The following is an 18031-nucleotide window of genomic DNA, read 5'->3' as shown; positions in this document are numbered from 1 at the left end:
ACTGACACACGCATGCTCAACTGACTTTTGACAAAGATGCAAAAGCTATTCAATGGAAGAGGGATAGCCTTTTTATCAACTTGTGCTTAAGCCATTGGGTATCATAGGAGGATAAAGATAAACCTTGACCTAAATCCCACACCTTATACAAAAATGAATGCAAAATGGATTGCAGACTGACATGCAAAATGTAGAATTATGAATGTTTTAGAAAAAATGTGATAAATCTCATCAAAACAAAAAACTTTTGCTCTGTGAAATCATATGTGAAGAGAATGGAAAAATAAAGACTGGCAGAAAATATTTGCACACCACATATCTGATAAAAGACTAGTATCTAAAACATAAAATGAATCTCACAATGCAACAGTAAGAAAAACAGTCTAGAGAATGGGCAAAAGACACAAACTGACACTATCAAAGAGGATATAAAGATGACAAATAAGTACATAAAACATGTTCAATATCATTAGCCATCAGGGAAATGCAAATTAAAACCACACTGAGACATCACTATACACCTCTCAGAATGGTTAAAAAAAAAAAAATGACAACACCAAATGCAGAAGATGCATTTGGAACAGAGTATCGGATCCTGGAGAGGAAATTGGATCACTCACCCAGTCCTGGCAGGAGTGTGAAGTGGTACAGCTGGTCTGGAAAAGTCTGTCAGTTTCATATAAAACTAAACTTGTAGGTACCACAGGACCCAGTGAGAGTACTCCTGGGCATTTATTTCAGAGAAATGAAAACTGCGTTCACATAAATGTTCATAGCAGCCTTATCTGCAATACCTCCAAACTAAAGTCAGCCCAGATGTCTTTCCACAGGTGAATGGTTAAAACCTGTGGTATGTACATACCATGGACTACTACTCAGAAATAAAAAGAAGCAGACTGTTTGATAGCTTCACAACCCAGATAATCATGATGGTGTGATCACTGACCTAGAGCCAGACATCCTGGAATGTGAAGTCAAGTGGGCCTTAGAAAGCATCACTATGAACAAAGCTAGTGGAGGTGATAGAATTCCAGTTGAGCTATTCCAAATCCTGAAGGATGATGCTGTGAAAGTGCTGCACTCAATATGCCAGCAAATTTGGAAAACTCAGCAGTGGCCACAGGACTGGAAAAGGTCAGTTTTCATTCCAATCCCAAAGAAAGGCAATGCCAAAGAATGCTCAAACTACCACACAATTACACTCATCTTACACGCTAGTAAAGTAATGCTCAAAATTCTCCAAGCCAGGCTTCAGCAATATGTGAACTGTGAACTTCCAGATATTCAAGCTGGTTTTAGAAAAGGCAGAGGAACCAGAGATCAAATCGCCAACATCTGCTGGATCATTGAAAAAGCAAGAGAGTTCCAGAAAAACATCTATTTCTGCTTTATTGACTATGCCAAAGCCTTTGACTGTGTGGATCACAATAAACTGTGGAAAATTCTTCAAGAGATGGGAATACCAGACCACCTGATCTGCCTCTTGAGAAATTTGTATGCAGGTCAGGAAGCAAGAGTTAGAACTGGACATGGAACAACAGACTGGTTCCAAATAGGAAAAGGAGTATGTCAAGGCTATATATTGTCACCCTGTTTATTTAACTTATATGCAGAGTACATCATGAGCAACGCTGGACTGGAAGAAGCACAAGCTGGAATCAAGATTGCCGGGAGAAATATCAATAACCTCAGATATGCAGATGACACCACCCTTATGGCAGAAAGTGAAGAGGAACTCAAAAGCCTCTTGATGAAAGTGAAGGTGGAGAGTGAAAAAGTTGGCTTCAAGCTCAACATTCAGAAAACAAAGATCATGGCATCCGGTCCCATCACTTCATGGGAAATAGATGGGGAAACAGTGGAAACAGTGTCAGACTTTATTTTTCTGGGCTCCAAAATCACTGCAGATGGTGACTGCAGCCATGAAATTAAAAGACACTTACTCCTTGGAAGCAAAGTTATGACCAACCTAGATAGCATATTCAAAAGCAGAGACATTACTTTGCCAACAAAGGTCCGTCTAGTCAAGGCTGTGGTTTTTCCTGTGGTCATGTATGGATGTGAGAGTTGGACTGTGAAGAAGGCTGAGCACTGAAGAATTGATGCTTTTGAAGTGTGGTGTTGGAGAAGACTCTTGAGAGTCCCTTGGACTGCAAGGAGATCCAACCAGTCCATTCTGAAGGAGATCAGCCCTGGGATTTCTTTGGAAGGAATGATGCTAAAGCTGAAACTCCAGTACTTTGGCCACCTCATGCGAAGAGTTGACTCATTGGAAAAGACTCTGATGCTGGGAGGGATTGGGGGCAAGAGGAGAAGGGGATGACAGAGGATGAGATGGCTGGATGGCATCACTGACTCGATGGACGTGAGTCTGAGTGAACTCCGGGAGTTGGTGATGGACAGGGAGGCCTGGCGTGCTGCGATTCATGGGGTCGCAAAGAGTTGGACACGACAGAGCGACTGATCTGATCTGATCTGACTGTTTGGATTAATCCCCAGAGAATTGTGCTGAATTTGACAAGCTAATTGCAAAAGCTGACATACTGTTCTCCAAAAGGTTATGTAACATTTTTGAAATTATAACATTTTAGAAATGGCGAATAGATTAGTGGTTATCAGGGGAAGGAAGTCAGGGTATGGGTGGGGGATAGGTGGATATGAGGAGGACCTGGTTATAAAAGGGCCACATGACAGATCTTTGTGGTGTTAGAAGTGCTCAGTATTTTGACTGTGGTGGTGGCGGATGCACAAATCTGTACGTGTTATAAAACTGTATAGGTCTAAACACACACACACAGGTGCAGGTTAAGCTGGGGAAATCGGAATTGGATTAGTGAACTGTATCCGGGATGGGACAGTGTACTATAGTTTCTCAAAATGTTACTGTTAGGAGAAATTGGGCAAAAGGTACATAGAATCTCTCTGAATTATTTCTTACAACTGCATGTTGCAGGGAAGGGAAATTTCTCTTCTGTTGCTTTTGGTTCTTTTGGCTGGTATAATCATTAAATTGACACAAGACAACAAAAACCCAAACTTAATTTTTTATGTATGTAGGTCTCATGGGTATGGCAGGGCAGAAGTGACTGAAGCAGGCTATTATATACCTTTTTAGGTGAAGAATCAGTTATGAAGATTTGACAAAAGGGTTTGGGCTTCGAGTAGCAGACTAATGAAGAAGTAACAAGAGTTTGTTTACACAGCTTCCTCTGCCCTTTCCCTATCTCTGTGTAAGATGCCCTCCCTCCTTTGAGTGGGGAGGACTCCTTCCTGTGGGAGTTTTGTTTTCTGCTCTCAGGGGAACAAAGGAGGGTCAGCTTGTTCTTCTTGGACTGGCTTTTTCTCAAATAACTTTAATTCAAAATAATCAATATGCCTAAGTGACATATTTGGGATGTTCTGTTGTGAACCCCTTCAATGTGAGCCTATAATAATCTCAGTGTTTATTTGAAGCTCTAAGTGGGAGAGGGAGTGGTTGTTAGAGATCTCCAGTGACCAGATGCCTGCTGAGATCTGGAATGGGGTTGCTCAGCAGCCATGTTGGGCAATCAAGATGCTGGAGCAGGGGCTATTACCACAAAGGACTTGGCTCAATTCCAGGGTTTTAGTTAAAAGATCTGATGAGAGTTAAAGACACTTAAACACTTTCAAGCACTTACAGTTTTACTCAGAAGTTAAACTTCAGAACTGCTGATTTTAGCCTGTGACTTTTGCCTAATGCATTTCAGTAGTTTAGTTTGTCCCGCCCTTTTTTCTTTTTGATTTTTAAGTGAAGGATAATTGCTTTACAGTACTGCATTGGTTTCTATCAACATGAATCAGCTATAACTTTACCCATGTTCCCTCCCGCTTGAACATCCCTCCCACCTCCCTCACCATCACCCCTCTAGGTTGTTATCAACCCCGGTTTGAGCCCTGGGTCATACAGCAGATTCCTTTTTTCCCTTTAATGGGAGTAGTAGAAAGCAAAAGATAAATTTATGATACCAAGTAAATGGTCTGCTTGGATTGCCTTCCTCTTCAGTTTCTACCTTGTGGCTGAATTCCCTTTTTGGTGTAATATAGACACTTTTTTACCTTTTCTTAGAACATGGTTTTTAGGCCATGAGTACATTTCAGGCACTAATAGCCTATAGAACATGAGCAGTTTCTGAGGAAGTAGACCTCCACAGTTTATTATTATTGTTATCTTGGTTTCTGTTTGATTGCTTCGCTTTTCTTCCAACAATGGGGTAAGTGTATTTCGAGAATCAAGTATAGTAGCTTCTGGCCATCACATCTTTGAACTTTGCTAAGGAATTGCAAAAATGATTTCTCTTTACGTAAGAAATCCTCTCAGCCTTTCTTGAGCCCTGTGGAGAACTGTAAGCTCTGGTAGATAAAGTGCCTGACAATTTGGAGAGTTTAGGAAGAAAGTGGAGAGAAGGGATGGAGAGGGAACAATTGTAGAAAAGAGACAAGGGGGCTGGTATGTTGCTTTTCTTAAAAAACAAACAAAAAACTTGCCTCAAAATATAACATTTAGCTTCTTTGGTCAGAGTCTGATTGAAACAGTGCATCTTGTGTTCAGTAGAGGAGTGTGGTAAGGCTATGCCTGCAAAATGACATTCTGTTAACAAGCCGTATTCAACCTGCTTTCAGAGTAGGTGGCCTCTTGACCATTTCATAGACAGTTGGGATTTACTTTGGAAGTAACTGTCAGAAAGGTTGTGCTGTAGTCTGTCTCCTGAACCCAACTGGGAATTTGTGGTTATTGTTTTCATTATTTAAGTCTTAAGATGAGACCTTGAATTTTATGCTGTCAGAAATTTTCCAGGGCTGGGCTCCAGTTAGCAAGGTCAGGAACTCATTTGCACTCAACAGTTGTAGAAGAATCCAGATGTGATAAGTAGGTCACTGTCAAAAGCCATGAAAGACAAGGTGATCAGATTATCAGCTGAAGTTACCACATGGGACAATTTAGCCATGTTAATGTCCTGACCATGTGTGGACTTTGGAACAGAGAGACAAGGGGGTGGGGTGGGGTGAGGGGAAGAAGACTCTTGTAAAGAGTGCAGGAGTATATGTGATGAAAGAAAATTTCACATATTGAGGTATGGGGAAGTCATTCTGGCTTATAAATGAGTTAACTTGAATTTTATGCTAACTAAAATAGCCTGTTTGTGGCCTATCAAACATAGATTGTAACTGTTTAACTTATCAATGAAAAGGATACCTTGACCTGAAGTAAAGAACACCCATGTTAAAAATAAGGATTAAACGCCCTTCATCCTGGAATGCCAATGCTAGGACTCACTTGATAGAGACTTCCTTCTTAGGTGCCAAGGCCATTCTGTGCGTGCTGTATATGTGTGCGTGCTGGTCTGGTTTATTTGAAACCTTGGAGAGGTGTATTCCTGATTGACTTAAAGTTTGTTCTTTGTTCTGACAGAATTTAAAACTGACTAAAAAACCCCTGCTTCTCCAGAGCAATTTCTCAGAGTAATCTGGGAAACGAGCTTCCAGGCTGTAGTCTTTCAGTTTGACTCAAATAAAACTCCAATTCTTATTAGCGATTGCTCATTGATTATTTTTGCTAAAACTTACTAAAAGTGACCTTTCAATGAAAAAAAAATTTCAGAAACAAATGGGGAGAATAAACCAGAGTCACAGGCACAGTAAATCAGTAGATTGGGATGATAGTACGTAAGGAACCTCATTCCTATTTCCTTAATTCAAATGTAAATTTGTTTTATTGCCATTACTCACCCTCTCCAGAGCACCAGGCTACCCGAATAAAGGCAAAGAGAGGCATATAAAGCTCATCCGAGTTCTAACTCGGCTCTGCTAGGTCACCTTGAGCAAGGTTTTTTAAACCCTCAAAGCCTGTTTTCTCATTTGAAAAATGAGGATAGGATTATGTACATCAGATGTTTGTAGCGATGACTGAGTGAAATATGGCATAAATAGTTCCTAGAACGTGGTATTCAATAAATGGCAGGATTATCACTACTGATACTCTTCACAACTGTCCACCACCCTAGCCTTTTCAAAATACGATCACATCTGATACTACATGTATTCATTTTTGTAGAAATACTGTTGCATGGATTGGGCAGATATGCAGTATCCCCATTTTACAGATTAAAAAAAAGGAAGCTCAATGATTAGTTCTAAAGTCACCCAGCAGTTGACTTAGATTATAACCATTGTGGTTCTTTAAATAAGGATCAGAATCAACTGAACGTGAGCATAACTCAGATTGCTGGGCCCCACCCCCAGAGTTTGCAATACAGTAAAGAGGTGAGGCCCACTAATTTGGATTTCTTTGCCAGAGCTCAGGTGATACTGATACTGTTGATCTTAAGACCTCACTGTGCAAAGGCCAAACTAGACTACAGCAATGGTTCTCAAATATACCTGTTCATTAGAATCACCTGGAAACTTAATGGACTCAACAGACCTGTAGCTGCCTCAAGTCCATAGATTTTCTGCTATCACAAATGTGATTTAGTCTTAGCACTAGTATATAAAAACTTGATTATTCCAAGTAAAAAAGGATAAATCCCAAAGTAACAACTTTGGGATTTCTACAGTCTGGGGAGTTGTGGGGTTTTTTCCCCTCCAAATACAGTATTTTTTCCTTCCTTATTAAAAATTGAAGTATAGTTGATTTATGATGTGTTAGTCTCAGGTGTAGGCAAAATGATTCAGGTATACCCATATATAAATCTGTCTACATATCTTTTCATTGTAGGGTATTACAAGGTATTGGATACAGTTCCCAGTGCTATACAGTAGGTCCTTGTTGGTTATCTATTTTTTATGTAGTAGTGTGTATCATTGCCAGGAGAAATATCAGTAACCTCAGATATGCAGATGACACCACCCTTATGGCAGAAAGTGAAGAGGAACTCAAAAGCCTCTTGATGAAAGTGAAGGTGGAGAGTGAAAATGTTGGCTTAAAGCTCAACATTCAGAAAACAAAGATCATGGCATCCGGTCCCATCACTTCATGGGAAATAGATGGGGAAACAGTGGAAACAGTGTCAAACTTTATTTTTCTGGGCTCCAAAATCACTGCAGATGGTGATTGCAGCCATGAAATGAAAAGACGCTTACTCCTTGGAAGGAAAGTTATGACCAACCTAGACAGCATATTCGAAAGCAGAGACATTACTTTGCTAACAAAGGTCTGTCTAGTGAAGGCTATGGTTTTTCCTGTGGTCATGTATGGATGTGAGATTTGGACTGTGAAGAAGGCTGAGCGCCGAAGAATTGATGCTTTTGAAGTGTGGTGTTGGAGAAGACTCTTGCGAGTCCCTTGGACTGCAAGGAGATCCACCCTGGCCATTCTGAAGATCAGCCCTGGGATTTCTTTGGAAGGATAGATGCTAAAGCTGAAACTCCAGTACTTTGGCCATCTCATGTGAAGAGTTGACTCATTGGAAAAGACTCTGATGCTGGGAGGGCTTGGGGGCAGGAGGAGAAGGGGACGACAGAGGATGAGATGGCTGGATGGCATCACTGACTCGATGGACGTGAGTCTGAGTGAACTCCGGGAGTTGGTGATGGATAGGGAGGCCTGGCGTGCTGCGCTTCATGGGGTCACAGAGAGTTGGACACGACTGAGTGACTGAACTGAACTGAGTGTGTATCTGTTAAATTCCTACTAATTTATCCCCCCTTTCCCCTTTGGTAACTGTAAGTTTTTCTGTCTGTGAATCCGTTTGTTTTGTACATAAGTTCATTTGTATCATTTTTTAAGATTCCACATATAAATGATAACATGATGTTTGTCTCTGACTTCACTTAGTATGATCATCTCTAGGTCCATCCATGTTGCTGCAAATGGCATTATTTTGTTCTTTTTATGGCTTAGTATTGTTCCATTGTATATAAATACTACATTATCCATTCATCTGTCAAGGAACATTTAGGTTACTTACATGTCTTGACTATTGTAAATACTGCTTCAGTGAACACTGGGGAGCATGTATCTCTTTGAATTAGAATTTTCTCCAGATATATGTCCAGGAATGGGACTGCTGGATCATACAGTTATTCTATTTTTAGTTTTCAAAGGAACCTTCATACCACCGTTTGTAGTGACTGCACCAATTTACATTCCCACCAACAGTGTAGGAAGGTCAAAAAATACACATTAAAACAAAACATCTGTAGAGTCAACTATTTAGAGAAGCTTTGTGGTAAAACCTGCTATGACTTCAGGAAAATTTATCTACCACCTTCCCTAATACCTGTTTCAAGGCTTCCAAAACATCTACCAGCTTAATTCTTCTCTCTTCATACTTTAACTCCAGTCTTCCCTGACCTTAGCCAAATTAAGTCCCCCTATTTTACAGGACCATAGAACCACTTACCTTTCACTTCTGGCATCTATTGTAACAACACATTTACATTTATTTGCATCACTATTATTGAAATTATCACCATTATTATTAAGTAAAGGTTAATAATCACTAAAGTGGATTCATTATTAATCAAATTATAATTACATCATTACTACATTTATATCACGGTCAGTGGCTGGCTCCCTGCCTGTAAACTCCAACAGAGCAGGGGCCTGTTTTTTGTCCCAGCTTGTGTACACAGCGCCTGACACACAGTAGTAACTGCTCAGGCAATATCTGTCAGTCTTCCTGACCTGTAAAAGTGTCTAGTGGGGCAGCAAGGCCTACAGGTACAGTGGTGTAGAACGGGCCGTCTGAAGTTCCAGGGAGGCTTGCAGTTGCCGACCCTCAGGGGCCTGGGTTACCGGTCTTGTGAAGTGAGCCCTGAAGCCAATGTTTTGAGAGGCGTCGGAACCCCGCCCCTTTACAACTACGAAACAAAACAAGTTCTGAGGCAGCCCTAAAATGCTTTCCCTGCTCTGAGACACTCGTTGCTTCAGAGGCTCTGCACTCCAGGGTACTACCTGGAATAAACCGTGCAAAGATCTGGCGGGCGCCGCAGTCGGGCGTGCCAGCTGGAGGCTGCGCCGGGACTGCCCCCTCTCATTTCTCCCGCGCGAAACCCGGCCGGACGGCTCCACTCCCTCCCTCCGCTGCAGGGGGGAGCCCGGCGCCCCCAGATTGGCAGCCACCTCGGGTGGCCCCCGGCTGCAGCCCTTCTTGCGCCGCCTGAGACGCGAAATCCGTCGGTCGCGAAGTTTGGGTTGTGTAAGCGGAAGCTCGCGGGCGGGCGCGGCGGGGCGAGTGAGCGGCGCGGGGCGCTCCCCCTGTCCCGGGCGCCGAGTGCGCCCCTCCCCCGGCCCGCCGGAGCTCCGGGCGGGGCGAGCGTGCAACGCGGCCGCGGGCGTTCTCCGTGCGCCGGGCCCCTGGAGAGCCAGGTTCCCGTGGCCGCGTGCTGGGAGGAGGCCGGAGTCCCGTGGGGAAGGATGGCGTTGGCGACTCGCTCGCAGGTGAGGGTCTGGCCGCCCGCCGCAGTCCGGACGCGCCCACGTCTGCCTTGTCTTTGCGCCTGGCTCTGCTCCCCGCCTTGGGCTGGAAACGTGGCCCTCGGCTGCCTGGTTGTGGAGCGGGCGTGCCCCGCAGGTGTGTGCGGTGGGTGACGGGTGTTCTCGGGGCACGGAGAGGCCGGGTGCGCCCCACGCGGGCGCTCACCGCCGTCTCGGGTGGGACCTCCGGGGTCGCAGGCCGTGCTGCTGCGGCCGGGAGCCCCCGGAGTGGACGCACTGGAGGGCAGTGCCGGCTGCGAGGCCGCAGGGACTCAGCGACTGCATTTGCAGTGCTCGTGGGACGGGGAGGGGGAAGCTTTTTCTGTGCGCGCACCCCACTCTCTGGGATTGGTACGGAGTTAAGTAAGTTTAAGTGTAATTTTCTAAAACAAAAAAAGCAGTCGAGGATTAGGCAGTTCAACTTGGATAATGGAGTTTGTAACGAATGGCTTTTGTATTCTAGAATTTTTGTAATTGTTTTCAAGGAACTTGTTAACTGTTTGGGGGAACTGGCACCGTCATTAGTCCAGGTTCAAAAACAAAAAGCCCCAAGATCCAAATCATATATACAGCAACACCCTAGTTACCCATCGTGGTTTTAACTAGGTCTTTCTTAAAATTTTCATTATCAAGGTTCCAAGTGTTACAATGGGTGGTGGCAAAGTAGCCTTCGCTTCAGTTTTCTTTTTGACTTTGTAAAAAACGCTTCTCTCTACTTTCTAGTAACGAATACACAGATTTTATTCAGAGGTAAGCAGCAAAAATTTTTTCAAATGTACTAAAAATAAAAGTTTTAGAAAGGGAAGGAAGTAGCTCCTGAGATCCCGAAAGATGCTTTGTGTGAGGCTTGGGGGTTTTCTTGCCTTTGTGAACACCTCTTTCACTGCTTCCTCCTTACCTTGGGCTGGTGTTCACTTCCTTTCTCCACCTGGGGACTGGGCCTCTCCTAGAATTGGCAGACCTGACGTGGAAGGTGGTACCTGAGCCCTGACGCTGCCACCTGCCTGGGTCTGGCCGCACAGTCCCGCCACCGATGGTCACTATGGCCATTTGATGATTTCTGAAAGGCTTCCTGAAAGTGGACACTTGAGAAAAATCTACTGATGTGAACGTTTTTGAGGAGTATTTTTAAACTTCTCCAATGAAGGGAGGTATTAAAAACAAGGAAAACTAACTCAAGAAGGGGTGGGACAGGCTTAGTTAATGTTTTTATGTTTACCGCTGGCCCTCACTATACAATTAGTATCCTAGGCTTTTAGGAGGTTTGGGTTTCTCCAGGATTTAAGCCCTTCTGTAAGGCGCTTCCAGCCCCTTGTGAATTTCGTCAGAAAATGTATCTTGATGGTGTATCCTTCCTAAGACCTGTTGTTCTGGTGGTGCAACATAACAGTTCCTGCTTAGGAAATTTTAAATGTCCCAGAATGTGTACTTGGAAATGAACACTTTACTGTCAAATAATGAGGCTAATTTTCCATAGTGTTAATACTATTTAACCACGTGTACAGGTGGAGGTAAGCCACCAATTATATCAGAGCTGTTATGCACCCATTAGGGCAAGTTACTTTTTGTAATATGATCAAGTTTGTTTTTTTTTTCCCCTCCATCTCAGAAGACCTCCTAATTGGCAGTGCAAATTAAGATGTGTTAGGATATTTTTCAGTGGAAGTGTTCATCATAGTTTAAGTGTGAGCATATTATAGTCTTATCTGAGTGGAGAATGATTCTACCGGGTGGCCGGGTGACTGCGAATAAAAGCACTTAATGGACATTTCAGGCCCAGCAAGGTGTTGAATTCATGTGGCTCTTCCCTGTACCCCCACCTCTTGCACAGAGCAGCAAGGTGGGCACTCCAGCACACCCTGAAGGGAGGCTCAGCCCAGTGTGCAGCGGGTTTTAATCCCACATGTGCAGCAGATAATTTCCATCCCTTGCAAAGTGCAGAGCTGGAAGGGGCTTCAGTAAAGAAAGCAGCTTAGGCCCAGTGTTCTGAGTAAAGGGAAGTAGGCAGGGAGGAGACAAGACATTTGTTTAAAGTCTGTGGACCCCCTTCTAGCCTCTGCTTTTCTGCGACTTCACCAGTGTGTCAGATTTGATGTCCTTTGACAGTGATCACACCTAGTCCTTGTTGGGCTGACCACTGTGTCTTTGTGCTTTTGTATTGAGTGATGGGAATGATGCCCAGTAAAGCCTAGGGGATGGTCCCTTACTGAGAGCACTCAGCAGAGAAGCTGGCAGGAGCTGGAGGGTGGGACCGCCTCGGCTTTCTTGCAGAGAGCCTGGGAGTCAAAGAACTGACTCATTGGAAAAGACCCTGATGCTGGGTAAGATTGAAGGCAGGAGGAGAAGGGGACAACAGAGGATGAAACGGTTGGATGGCATCACCGACGCAACGGTCATGAGTTTGAGTAGTCTCTGGGGGTTGGTGATGGACAGGGAAGCCTGGCATGCTGCAGTCCATGGGGTCGCAAAGAGTCGGACACGACTGAGTGACTGAACTGACTGACTGGGAGGTCCTGAATGTTGGTGTGATCTTTTTGCTCTCTTCTAGCACTGGGGTGCCTGTGGGATCCTTAGAGAAGGAAATAATTCTAAATGTTCTTATGTATTGCATGAGCATGCTGTCTGGATGAGGAAAGGAATTTATCTTTTTTAAAAATTCATGTATTCATTTTAAGGAGGATAATTATACTATCATGGAGATCAGCCCTGGGATTTCTTTGGAAGGAATGATGCTAAAGCTGAAACTCCAGTACTTTGGCCACCTCATGGGAAGAGTTGACTCATTGGAAAAGACTCTGATGCTGGGAGGGATTGGGAGCAGGAGGAGAAGGGGACGACAGAGGATGAGATGGCTGGATGGCATCACTGACTCGATGGACGTGAGTCTGAGTGAACTCTGGGAGTTGGTGATGGACAGGGAAGCCTGGCGTGCTGCGATTCATGGGGTCGCAAAGAGTCGGACACGACTGAGCGACTGATCTGATCTGATCTGAATGGTTTTTTGCCATACATCAGTATGAATCGGCCATAGACATATGTGTCCCCTCCCACCTCCCTCCCCACAGGAATTTTTCTGATGGTGATCTCACAGCCACAAAGTGTACTCATCTGATCCTCTGACTTAAAACATGTGCCCAGAGCCCCGGAAACTGGTCACAGAGGGCGGTCAGTTATGACGTCTTAGAAGACCTGCACAATGATCTGTCATTTTAATAATCCCGTGTTTAAAAGGCCACTTGTTCTTCCTTTCGATGTACTGCTGACCTCCCCTCAACAAAAGAGCTGAATTCTCAGTGGTTGGGAGAAACCTCAGCACAGCAGTTTCAATTCGGTCAGGTGTATGGGACAGAAGACCGAAAGATACTTGTGTGACTTAAAACAGTTCAGGAACAGTGCAGTAAAGTAAGGAAAGGTCATTCAGATAGAGTCGCGTAGGCATGCTGATTTTAAACTGCCCTTAAGCATTCTCTTATTACTCTGTGAACCACAGTATAGAATTTTTACCTCCAAGATACAGTTTTGATTTGTGAAGGACATAGCTTTATGCATCAAAATGGAATTGAGACAGGCTGCTCGGGGAAGAATGTGCTGTGCTTAGTTGCTCGGTCATGTCCAACTCTTTGCAACTCCATGGACTGTAGCCCGCCAGGCTCCTCTGTCCATAAGAATTCTCCAGGCAAGAATACTAGAGTGGGTTGCCATGCCCTCCTCCAGGGGATCTTCCCTGCCCAGGGATTGAACCCAAGTCTCCCACTTTGCAGGTGGATTCTTTACCATTCAAGCCACCAGGGAAGCCCTGGGGAGGAATAGAGATAAAATATTTGTGGGATCGTTTTCTTTTTCTTTTTGAAAAGCAGTGGTCTGTAGGAGTTTTTAGATAGGACCATTCAGAGGCATACTTGGCATATAACTGAAGTTAACATGCCAGGATAGTTTTCTTCTATTGTAGTAAATGCCCTATGTAGAGAGCAGAGAAGTAGGTTGTGAAGTCCCACAGTGAAAGAGGCCAGAATTTTGGTTCAAGTAGTTGATGGTTTTCTGCCATCATAAACATCAGCGGATGAGCGAAGTCCCCCTGACTGGCTTAGTTCTTTTAGTGGCTGCTGGGTGCTAAGCATTACGTCACTTCTGGTGGAAGAAACAGAGACACATAAAACAGTCTTCTTTCCCAGGACCCGGTCAGAGATCACTCTGGAGCTCCTTGGCTCTTGGACAGAGTTCAGCTGGCTCCTGCTCTGAGCTGGGAGACCTTGGCGGCCTTCAGTTTGGGGGGTAGGAGAAGACCTTAAGAGTCATCTTTCTCCCCACCCTCCAAGGAAAGTCGTGCTGTGCTAGGTACTTAACATTAACAGATTTCATCCTCACTGTGGTGATGTGAAGTAGGTTGCATTATCTGCATTTTAAAGATAAGGCTAATAGACTGATGTGCTTGGAGGAGCCTAGTGTGAAAGAGCTGAATCAGAACTCAGTCTGCAGAGCACGGGGCTGACTCTTGCTGCTAACATGATCAAGGACACACGGAGTTTAAACTGTGTAAATAGAAGGAGGTGTCAGCGGTGTGGGGTTTTCTCATACCTTTGTCCCTCCTTTTAAAGAGAAGAGCTGGGGTATTAACAGCAGCTCATCTAGTTCTTTTTAAGGAACTGGGCAAGTTATGCTCTGAGCAGGATTTCTTGGGCGCTGGCTGTAAAAGTTGGCTTGGGAATACGAAGAAGATCCACAAAGTTTTTACACAGGATTGACTTAGATGAATTTTGTGTTGTACAAATAACACCCTGTTCACAGAAGCTGAAAAGGAAACTGAACTGTTGCTCTACCTCACTTCTCCCTGGGTATCATTTTCTCGTTATTTTTCCTTCCCTGTTTGCCTGTGTCCAGTCACCGTTTTTGCTTAGCTTCTATGTATGCTGTTGAATTTTATAGTACGATTGTTGTTTGAATCCTGCTTTCTTTAGCACTGTCCATACTATTTTTCTGAGTAGCTTGGAGGTCTTTATGGTTTTCATTTTCATTCAGATGAGTGTTTTATGTATTTTCTGTTGAAAAATGTTTATTTATTAACAAATACATTTAAGAAACTTTGCAATGACTGTCTTGGGGTGGTACATACTATATGCCCTGTGTTGAAGACAACGCTGTTCTTAATTGCTGTCCTAATCATGTACTTACTATTTGGTAGAACAGGCCTGATTGCCGGTAGATGAGAACCTCTCACATACTGTCTTCCTAAGGCATTTCTCCTTTCGTTGTATTAGCTGATAGAAAGTACTTTGTGCTCAAGTTAGAATCAGGGCTCATGATAACTGGCCTGGAATAATGACTGTTTTCATCCTGAACTTAGAGCCCCCAAGCTAAGCCTTCTTTGGTCTTGCTTATTTTGGCTGTAAATTGTCTTCTAGGTGGCATTCCCGAAAATGTGTTTTCCTTGATGTTGTGGATGTCTAGAGATCAAACAGTAGGTTCACTCACTGTAAAGCTGTTTCTGAGAGCTTAAAAAACAAAGGTTTTTCTTGATGTGCTGGTGATAATAGATGGTGCAGTTTGTAAAGTGTCACCACTCTGTACGCTTAAGATCTAGACATTTTCTGGTTGCATGTTGCACATAAAACGGTATAATATGGGCCATCAGGTGTGTGGTGACACCTTTCGCAGGTTGTCCTGCCAGTTGAACTGGTATCCTCAGGGCTGGGCGTAGTCCAGGGATCCCTCCCCAGAGACCCCCTCTCCTGTTGCCCCAAACCCTGCATAGCCGCAGCACTGCTTGTGGGCAGCCCCCCCCCCCCCATGTTTAAAGCTCTGCTTCTGAGGATCCTGTGTACCTGGCAAGTGCCTTTGCGTCTTTTTGGCACAAGACCTGGCCCTCCCTTGGCTGCCCGCTGGTGGACACCTCCTCCCCTTGGAGAGCCCAAATCCATCCCCCTGGATTTACCCCAGGGTGATGGCTGATCACCCCAAATCATGTGGCAGGCCAAAATGGTACTTACCCAGTGAGTGAAGGGCCTGGCATATGTGTGCTCAGTCACATCTGACTCTTTGGGGCCCCACAGACTGCAGACTGCCAGCCTTTTAAGTCCATGGAATTTTCCAGGCAAGAATATTGGAGCAGGTTGCCATTTCGCACTCCAGGGGATCTTCCTGACCTAGGGATCGAACCTGTCTCCTGAGTCTCCTTCATTGGCAGGTGGATTCTTCAACACTGGTGCCACCTGGGAAGCCCCTGGCAAATCATAGCTGTTAAATATTTGTTGAATTTTTTTTAAAGAAAGTTAGTTTAGGATTGTCAGTGTATGGTGAGTGCAGGCATGAGTTATGACAGGCTGGAGCAGAGCTTCTGGAAATTTTTGTTGGCCTAATTCATGGTGGAGGCGTTTGTGCCTGCCCCAGTGGCCTGGAGGTGTGCAGTCTCACTCTGCCTGTGCAGGAGATGTTCCTATTAATCTTGTTTTGTCTTTAAAAGTCATGCCTATTCCATGATATGTTTTTATTTGTTTGTATCAAGAATGCTATTTTAAAATATTCTTCTGGGGAAAAAAACTTCCCCTCCCCGTTCACTCCTGTGGTCCTGAAAGCCCTCTGGCTGTCACTGAGCTCCCCAGCTTAAGCAGCACGGAACTGCCAAGTATAAAATTTAGAACTTGTACCTTTAATAAGCCCTGAAATACATATCTACTGCCCACTCCCCAACCTACTCCATCCTTTTACTTAAAGCTCCATGACTCTGAGGGTGGTTAAGTGGAGGGCAGTGGGGCAAGGGGGGCTATCATTGATATTGAAATCTCTCAGAATATTTTTTTAATGCAAAATGCCTAGTGCCCTTTATTTTGTTCTCCAGTAACATTGGTTTAAAATAGAAAGTTAAAAATAAAAGTGCGTTGAAGAATCATTAATTTTTTAATTTTTATTTTTTATTGGCATATAGTTGATTTGCAGTGTTGTTTCTTCTTTGCTGTAGCAGAGTGATTTAGTTATACAGATGTATATTCCTTTTCATATCCTTTTGATTATGGTTTATTTTAGGATGTTGAATGTAGTCCCCTGTGTTGTTCAGTAGGACCTTGTTTATTTTATATAAATTCTATTATATATATGTAAAATCACAATATTTGCAAATCCCAAACTCTTGATTTATCCCTCCCCCACCTCCTTCCCCTTTGGTAACCATCAGTTTGTTTTCTATGTCTGTGAGTCTGTTTCCGTTTTATAAATAAGTGTATTTACATCATATTTTAGATTTCACATATAAATGATATCATATGGTATTTGTCTTTATTTTTCTAACCTCACTTAATATGATAATCTCAGGGTCTATCCATGTAGCTGCAAATGGCATTGCTTTAGTATTATTTATGGCTAATATTTGTGTGTGTGTACACAGCGCATCTTCTTTATCCATTCATGTGTCAGTGGGCATTTAGGTGCTTCCATGTCTTGGCAGTTGTAAACAGTGCTCTGTGAACACTGGGGTACAATGTTCTATTTTTTTTTAATTAGCATTTTCATCTGTTCCTGATACATGGCCAGGATTTTCAGTTTTTTGAAAACTTCCATACTGTTTTCCAAATGTCTGCACCAATTTACATTCCCACCCACAGTGTATGGGGGATTCCTTTTTCTCTACACTTTGTCCAGGATTTATTATTTGTAGACTTTTAAAGGTGTCTCTTCTGACTCGTGTGAGGTGACAGCCCCATTGTATAGTTTCGATTCGCATTTCTCTAAGAATTCGCCATGTTGAGCATGTTTTCATGTGCCTGTTGCCCGTCTGTATGCCTTCTTTGGAGAAATGTCTACTTAGGTCTTCTGCACATTTTTTAATTGTGTTTTTTTCTTTTTTATTGAGCAATGTGGGTGGGTTGTATATTTTGGGAATTAAACCTTTGGTAACATCATTTGCAAATATTTTCTCCCATTTTGTAAGTTGCCTTTTCATTTTGTTTATGGCTTATTTGCTGTGCAAAAGCATTTAAGTTCGATTAAGTCCCATTTGTTTATTTTTGCTTTTATTTCTGTTGTTTGGGAAACTGACATGAGAAAGCATCGCTGTGATTTATGTCAGAGAATGTTTTGCCTGTTTTCTCTTCTGGGAGTTGTATGGTCTTGTGTCTTGAACTTAAGTCTTTAAGCCACGTTGAGTTTGTTTTCTTGTATGGTATGATGGTGTGTTCTAACTTCACTGGCTTACAGGTGGCTGTCCACCTCTCCCAGTACCACTTGCTGAAGAGACTCTCTTTTCTCCATTGTATATTCTTGCTTCCTTTGCTGAAGATTAATTGTTCTTTTCCACTGATCCATATTTCTGGTTTTGTGCCAATACTAAACTGTTAAAAATCATGTTTATTCTTAATTCTCTGTTTTTTTTACTAACAGTTGGTCCCAGTTGGGGGAGGGTGGGGCTTCCCAGGTGGGGCAGTGGTAAAGAATTCGCCAGACAATGCAGGGTCCGATCCCTGTGTTGGGAAGATCCCCTGGAGGAAGGCATGGCAACCCACTCTGGTATTCTTGCCTGGAGAATCCCCATGGACAGAGGAACCTAACAGGCTACAGTTCATGGGGTCACAAAGAGTCATACTGAGCATGCACACACACCGATTT

At 43.6% G+C, this 18031-nt stretch overlaps 1 protein-coding gene across 2 annotated transcripts in view; it reads left to right on the top strand.

Annotated features, from left to right (window-relative positions):
- Positions 1 to 18031, top strand: part of CDCA7L (cell division cycle associated 7 like) — a 213438-nt gene that overhangs the window by 161538 nt on the left and 33869 nt on the right. Inside the window, exon 1 of one of the 2 annotated variants that reach the window (XM_061413688.1) lies at positions 9202 to 9403. The exons of the other annotated variant lie outside the window; for it this stretch is intronic. Within the exon in view, the coding sequence (XP_061269672.1) occupies positions 9380 to 9403 (24 nt within the window). The 5' untranslated portion in view covers positions 9202 to 9379. Of the gene's footprint in view, positions 1 to 9201; positions 9404 to 18031 lie in introns of those variants that run through there. 2 annotated transcript variants of the gene reach the window in all.

The sequence above is a fragment of the Bos javanicus genome, chromosome 4, assembly GCF_032452875.1.
Source record: "Bos javanicus breed banteng chromosome 4, ARS-OSU_banteng_1.0, whole genome shotgun sequence".
Lineage (NCBI taxonomy): Eukaryota > Metazoa > Chordata > Mammalia > Artiodactyla > Bovidae > Bos > Bos javanicus.
Note: the sequence above shows the minus strand (reverse complement) of the source record. Positions and strands in the feature narration are given on the sequence as shown.